The sequence below is a fragment of the Galeopterus variegatus genome, unplaced genomic scaffold (assembly GCF_000696425.1).
Source record: "Galeopterus variegatus unplaced genomic scaffold, G_variegatus-3.0.2 Scaffold2285, whole genome shotgun sequence".
NCBI classification, from domain to species: Eukaryota; Metazoa; Chordata; class Mammalia; order Dermoptera; family Cynocephalidae; genus Galeopterus; species Galeopterus variegatus.
In genome coordinates this window covers 288,954-296,553 of record NW_007728396.1, presented here as the reverse complement: position 1 = coordinate 296,553, position 7,600 = coordinate 288,954, and the positions used below count along the sequence as shown (strand labels likewise).

Sequence of the window (7,600 nt, the reverse complement as noted above, 5' to 3'; positions counted from 1 at the left end):
CAATTCTTCCTCTGTGTGCTTTACCTGTGCTGTACTTGCTCATTTCCTTCTCTCTCTCTCTCTCTTTTTTATTCTCTTGCCTTCATTGACTTCCTTCAACTATTTGCCCTGCAGACACTTGGTTAATATCTTAGCTATTTTGTTTTTCTTTTTTTCTTTTTGGCAGCTGGCCAATACAGGGATGTCCTCAGTACCCTGCTCTAACCAGCTCAGCAACCAACTAGCGCATAGCTGTTTCTTTCTTAAGCAGGAGCCATTTTCCCTTTAGCTCAGCATTTCTTTACCTTTGCATGCTCAAGTCCCCTTGTAAAAAACATGAACATCTAACATTCATCCCAATTCTCCCTCTGAGGCTTTCAACACACATTTGCCTGGCCTGGATGACAATCTGGCTAATAAGAACAGCAAACACTTGTACAGCCATTAGGAGCCAGGGATGCTTCTGTGTGTAGAGTCAGGATTTAATCAAGACAGACCCAGCTTCTAAGCCCAGACTCCAATCCCAACACCACTACCTTTCTTGATACCTGCAATTCCTCCCACTGAGAGAATGTTCTCAAACTCTCTTTTTTTTTCTCATATATATGAATAAGACACCCAAGTGCTCTCTTTGTTTCAATTTTTTTCCCAAATGAAAGATTGTGCTCCCATATTAACTACTACCCCTGCCCTGCCATGGACTGGGGAAAAATCGTGGCTGGGAACTCCCGGGCTCCTTGTCAGCCCGAGCACTTTTTTCTAAAAGTTGCAGTTGAATTCCGGCACAGTCCGGCCTACTGTGACTGGTTGTTCTGAAGCCAGTGTCCAGCAAAGGGAGTGAGGGGCTTCCCACCTGGGAAGTGCTGGGATACAAGAGAGGGCAGATGCAGAGATGGTTCTTACCACAGGGGCAGTGAGCTTGCGTCCCAGGAGGATGTGGCAGGTGAAGGTCAGCACAACGGCTATGGTGGACACAATGGGGGCCAGGGCTGAGTTTCCACTCTGGACAAATCCAGCTTTTTCCAGTAATTTCCATTCCCTCCTTCTTATATCTGCAAAATTGGAAACAGCCCCCGGTGGTCTTAGTTTGCATGTCAAGCAACAGCATTAAGTAATGTATTAGCCCTGCCTGATCCTCCTCCACACAAGTGGCAATGATGCCTGTCATGCAGTTTAAATGACAGGAAAAACAGAAAGCCCCCAGCACAAACCCAGCATGTTCTAGGAGCTCAGTCCATGTCAGCTGCCATAACTGGGTGGTTCCCAAGGTCCCTTCCAGTCCTGATACTCTGTGTATCATAAACTCAGATGGCTAGGGGGGCCAGGCACATACTTTAAATGAAGGGAGTGGGCAGAATGTAAGGCCAGAGGGAGGGCACGGAGTGTGGCAGAAGGGGGAACACGTGCCTCCAGGAAAGGGACAGCCACTTCCCAGTGCGAGGATACTCTGTGTATCATAAACTCAGATGGCTAGGGGGGCCAGGCACATACTTTAAATGAAGGGAGTGGGCAGAATGTAAGGCCAGAGGGAGGGCATGGAGTGTGGCAGAAGGGGGAACACGTGCCTCCAGGAAAGGGACAGCCACTTCCCAGTGCGAGGGAGCCTGGCGTTACCAGACCTTCAACCCTTCCGAAGCCTGAGATCCAGATTTTTATGATACATCTCCATACTTTTAAATACTGCAGAGAACAAATAAAACATGCTGACCTGAAGACTGCCAGATGGGGCCCCTGGCCAGTGTCCCAAGAACAGCCACAAAAATTCAAGAGCATTTCTCCCTCTCCCCCATGGAGCTTCCCTTGGTTTCTCTGTGGCTCTTTCCCCATTTTACCTTATACAGTCATGAATTCACGTGTTCACCCACTCAACAAGTTTTAATCTGATGTCTACTATAAGCCAGACGCTCTGCTTGGTGCTGGGGAATATAGGGGTAAACAGGGTCTCAACCCTCTTCCAGTGGGGGAGATAGACAGTAAGGAAATAAACAGATAATTACAAGTTGGGTTGGGTGATATAAAAGAAATGAACAGAGTGAAGTGACTAAGAGGCACCAGTAGGACATGGACAAGCTTGGGACTGTGGTCCAGAAGGTCTCTTTGGGTCAGTGACTTTGAGAGGAGACCTAAAGTCAAGACAAAGTCACCATGAGTGTCCAGCAGAAGAGCATCCCAGACAGGAAACAGCAAGTGCAAAGATCCTGGGGCACAAATGAACATGGCATGTTGTTCTAGAAACAGACAGAAGGTTTGTATGGCTCGAGTGGAGTTATTAAAGGTCAGGGTAAGATGTGATGAGGTCAGGGAGGGTGCCAGGGGCCAGATCCTGTTGGACCTAACAGGCCATATGAAGGAGTTTGGATTTCATTCAAAAGACTAAATTGGAATGATCTAAGTGTGATAAGAAGCCACTAAAGATTTTCCAGCAGTGGGAGGGCAGGGTCTGATTGACATTTTTAAAAGGTCACTCTGGCTGCTGGGTGCATAAGGGATTGCAGGGGGGAGGGGGAAAGTAGGGGGAGCCTTTGGAGGTTCTTGCCATAGTCCGAGAGGGAGAGGACTTGGACTGGGTAGCAGTGCAACAGAGAGAAGCAGATGGATCCCGCATATATTCTGGAGGGAGAGCCAACAAACATGGCTATTTTTGAGCTGAACAGCAGAGAACCTTTTCCTGATCATTGGTGTAGCTCCCATGGCCTTGCACATAGTAACAACGTGGTATACATTTATTATATTAAACCAACTTGAGTGAAATTGAGTTGGTTTAAATTGAATTAAGTCAAATGGAATAAAATTTAATCAAGTCAAATTAAACAGTATTGAAGTGAGTTCAGAGTGTGAGGAAGTATTTCTGGATCCTCCAAGAGGGTCCCATGGTGCTGGCTGCTGGTGTCCCAATCTGGGGCACTTCTTTTGGTGAGAATTGAAGCAGGTTTTCTAAAGCCACTCCCTAAAGTGCAGATATCCAGCTTCAGTCCCAATTACATGCTGCTGCAGAAGTGTAAATGTAGATCCAGAGAGTCGATCGTAACAGTGGCTCAGATCATTAACCAACCACCTAAGTCTATGTCAGCAATTATGTAAATGTCCCTGCAATTAGATTTGCATTTATATTTGAATGAAATAGTCTTAATATCATCTTAAAAAGAAATGAAACTACACATGCATCCTTGCCCAAGGGATGTTGAGTCCGTGGCCATCCAAACACAATGAGCCTGCTGCAAGCGAGGAGGAGACAGACATATAAGCCTGAATGTGGGCATGGGTGTGTAGACATGTTCTTGTCAAGGAAACGGCTTGGGACAGCACTTTTCCTGCTCACAATGTTTTAGTGGATTATTTTTGTAAAAGGTAACTGGTCAGTGCCAGAATCCACATGCCCCAGTAAAGGTGAAAACATATGTCGCTCACCCTTGGGTTCACCAGAACAGACACCTGTGTCTGTTATAAAAATCTCCGTAATCCTTTGAAAATCTTGACCTGCAGAGCAGCTCAGGGGGTGCCCTTAGCCTCCTTCTGGAACACACGGCCCTGGGAAGCTTAAGAACCTCTTAGAAGAGCACATTCTACAGGGTAAGTAAGCAGCTGCTCATCCTACCTCGAATGGTGTCTGTAAAAGATTTCTCCCAGGCGTACATTTTAATCAGCTTGATGCAGGTCAGAAACTCATTCATTGTCTGAACTCGCTTGTCTGTCACTGAAACTGCTGATCTTCGGAAAGCTGAATTGAGCTTAGCCATAAACATCTGAAATCAAGGTAAAAATGCTGTGTTCAGAGAGAATTGCTGAGTTGCAGTTGGCCTAAAAATCCAAGGATTGGAGTTTAAGTGCCAGGAAAAGTTCTAAGAGAAGTTGGCTTGACATGCTCAGCCAAGTCCTTCCCTGGCGTTGTGGCAGCTGACATGGGCTGGGGATGCCGCTGGGGACCAGGTGGGTGATATAAATGCATGAATTGCCTGGATGCAAGGGGAGTGCTGGGGACTTTGGCAAATGAAGAAAGCACGCCCCCACACCCCAGAGAATTCACATTCACACTACACTGTGTCAACAAAAGGAAGCACACTGTGAGCACAAAGAGGGGCACAGGCTTCAGGTCCATGCCCTGGAAATGAAGCCTTCTGTCCACCTCAGTAAAAGGGTGTGTGCCAAATGCAAATGTACAGCAGTGACAATAGCAAAGGCCTGCCATTACCTGGATGGGGATGAATATGACATACACAGATATCCCGATGAGAGCTGTGGGCCCCAGAATGAAAAAGGCGTACACCGCACAAACGACCATCAGGATGGGGATGGTGGCTACCGCACAAACGACCATTAGGATGGGGATGGTGGCTGGCAAGGGACAAAACAAGGCAGCTTCGAACAAGGAATAGCTATCGCTTGATAGGATATTAAGGACCTGGAAAGAAAGCACAAGGGTTCAGGATTTGGAAGAGTCAACATTTCCTCAACTGAAGGCCACCGCACAAACGACCATCAGGATGGGGATGGTGGCTGGCAAGGGACAAAACAAGGCAGCTTCGAACAAGGAATAGCTATCGCTTGATAGGATATTAAGCACCTGGAAAGAAAGCACAAGGGTTCAGGATTTGGAAGAGTCAACATTTCCTCAACTGAAGGCTTTCAGGATGGCTCAGGAGAGACGAAGAGAAAAAATGCCTTAAAGGGGGAGGAGGTCACTGGGTGACCATAGGATGAGTTTTACGGGTCTCATTCTGGTACGACTTTGGAAAGGCCAATCTTTTAAGACCAAGAATTCCAGCAAAGAAAGACTTAAAATAGTAACATTACTGTCTAGGAGTGTGCTGGAGAGACACTGCTAGCTGCCTACCCTACATCTATTCTTCCCTACTTCCTGTGACCATAACTCCATTTTATTCAAGGCAGCAAGCAATGTGCCCAGCTAAAAGACTGCATTTCCCAGCCTCCTTTGTGGAAGGAGTGCAGTCATGTGACTATGTCAAGGGCAATGAGATGTAAGCCAAAGGGTTGAATGGGACTTTGGGGATGTATTCTTCAAGGGAGCCAACTCAACTTGGAAGGCACCCCCTTTTTTCTTCTCCCCTCGCTCCGAGCTGGATTGCCCTCTCCCAACCTCATTTCACATAGAGTGAAAAAAATTTATCTTGCTTAATCCAATGTTATTTTTGGTTTCCTGTTACATGCAGCTGAATCTAATCATATTTGATATAGGATGCTTTGAACGTGCTAAAAGAGCAACTGGGAGAGAAGCAAATCCTTTCTCATTCCTCACATCACCTGGGGCTCCCTTGATTAGGGAAATTTTCTTGAGTAAGTGGTAAGGATTTTATTGCTAAGGATTAGGGCTTAAGAAAATGTCAACTCTGAAGTCCACCATGGCTTTGGCACCCCAAATGCTACACAATTGGAATGACTGGATCCATCAGTCCATCAGTTGTATCAAATGCCTATGGTGTGCTCTGCACTGCCTCAGTGTCCTCATTGACAGTCAAAGGGACCGGATGAAGTCACTCCTGGGCCCTGTTCCAGCTGGAACTAGGAAGCTTTTTGAAATCCTCCAGCTTGAATGGAGCCCTCCTTTCCCTGAATCTCTCCAGTGTTTTGAGTCTCCATCACCTCACTTTTCAGGGACAGGGGACATGATGGGCAGGACATGGACAAGCAAAATGGAAGCAGGTGTTCCACCCAGGAAAAAAATCTCACACAGATTCAGAAAACTTGGGACTCATTTTCTAACATTAGACTCCTTCTGGACCAGCTTACCTCGCCAACAGAGATGTGTGTCAATGTCTTGAAGGACACCAGGTTTTCGAAAACCAAGGTGGAGAGGGCCACCTTCAGCCGGATCGCCGTGCGGTAATTTATGGCCCAGGCAAGGGCCCAAAAGAGGACTTTGGTAAACTCAGTGGCAAAAAGGGCTACACACAGGCTGATGCCAACCCAGACTTCCCCGGAGGTGCTCTCAGTCTGCTGGAGGATTTGGTGAATGAGAACCGTCTGTAAAACAGCGCAGTGGGGAGAGGAGAGGGCCACTGGGGGTTGAGGTTGGTGTAAGAGGCCTCAGATAATGTCAGCAAGCTGACTTTATGAGGCAAACCTTTTAATTAATTTCAGTGGCTGCTGCTGTGCTTTTGACAAAGATTAGCTTTATGAAAATTCACCCCTGAGGAGCACAAAGATAATGACAGTGTACTCAACCCACCAGCTCGTAGACAAAGTAACCAATGACACTCTTTGCCAGGCTGGGGACCTAAGAGACAAGGCAAAGGAAGGGCCACCCCCACTCACCGGCCCCAGGGCTGCCATGATGATGCACAGGATGTTGGCAACAATATCCATCAAAACACGCGTCCTCTGGAATTTCCAGACCACTCGGCCCAGGGAGGCCTTCTCAGGACCCACCCTTTCCACCTCTTCATCCCAGAGGATTCGAAATCTGCAATGAAAGGACAGCAAGAGAAAAAGGGGTTGACCTTTCCCTGGGCTGTTTGGAGCTGCTCTGGCAGACAAACCCTTGCAAAGGTGTTTAGGCCAGCCTGCCTTGTCCCTGGCAGCGGTGTCTTCAGGCAAGCAGCACTGAATCTCTTTTCTTCTCTTCCTGGGCAGGTGGCACACAGGAAGGGCAGGGGTTATTGTCTGGACACGAGTTGGTATGACTCTGGCATTTGGGCACTTCCCAGGCCTTTGTTTCCTCCACCTACTGTCCATGTCTGCCTCAATACCAGCTCTGACAAGAAAACAGGGGCAACAGAGGAGTCAAGAGAAAAATCTTCTCCAGTGCAGAGAGGACTCTCAGTTTCAGAGATCTGAAGGACAGCCAGTGTGACAGGAGCACGGTGCGTGAAGGAGAGCGGCTGAGACAAGACACTGGGAGCCAAGGCAGGGCCAAATCTTGAGGGCCCTAATCTCACAGGACCTCAGAGGCCTCGAGAAGGAGTTTAGATTTCATCCCAAGAGCACAGGAAGACACTGCAGGTTTTTAAGCCAATGTGATAAGATCATTTTGCATATTTAGAAGATCATTTGGCTGCTGGGAGAGTAATGAATTATGGGGGGCAAAGTTAAAAGCCAGACAGTGCAGTAGGAGACTGGCAGCACCCAGGCGGGGCCTGGCACAGTGAAGCAGGGGATGTAAGGAAAGGTGGACAGAGAGAGAAAACAGGGCTTACTGATGATTACATGTGGAGGAAAGGGGAAGGGGAATCAAGCATGGATCCCAGTTTCTGGCCTGACGAACTGCAGATGGAGCTTACGGAGATGAGGAAAAGAAGAGGAGGAGAAAAATATTGTCAGGTTGGAGCTGAGGATCGAGAACGCAGCTTTAGATATAAGATGCTTATGATATCAGCATCCAGTCGGACGCTGGGCAGAGGGATTCAGAGTCTGGAAGAGAGGCATGAGCTAGGGCCACACGTGTTATTGAGATAGTCAGCATGTATTTGGTGTTTAAGCCTTTGGAGTGGATGAGATCACCTAAGAACAGGAGATAGCACAGAAGCGAAGAGGATCTAAGCTGATGTTGGGTGGTGGAAGGAAACATCCAAAACAGATGGAGAAGTACTGGCTAGATAGGTAGAAGGAAAATTCGGTCCTCCACGGTCACTTGTACAGACCTTTTCTCTCAGTGCTTCCTGGCAAC

The 7,600-nt window shown here is 47.6% G+C and overlaps 1 protein-coding gene across 1 annotated transcript in view; it reads right to left on the bottom strand.

The window, feature by feature from the left end:
* Positions 1 to 7,600, bottom strand: part of ABCC12 (ATP-binding cassette, sub-family C (CFTR/MRP), member 12) — a 26,108-nt gene that overhangs the window by 12,255 nt on the left and 6,253 nt on the right. The window contains exons 3-7 of the mRNA XM_008581163.1: positions 6,250 to 6,397; positions 5,725 to 5,958; positions 4,169 to 4,378; positions 3,575 to 3,722; positions 883 to 1,031 (exon numbers count right to left, since the gene is read on the bottom strand). Of these exons, the coding sequence (XP_008579385.1) occupies positions 883 to 1,031; positions 3,575 to 3,722; positions 4,169 to 4,378; positions 5,725 to 5,958; positions 6,250 to 6,397 (889 nt within the window). The remainder of the gene's footprint in view (positions 1 to 882; positions 1,032 to 3,574; positions 3,723 to 4,168; positions 4,379 to 5,724; positions 5,959 to 6,249; positions 6,398 to 7,600) is intronic.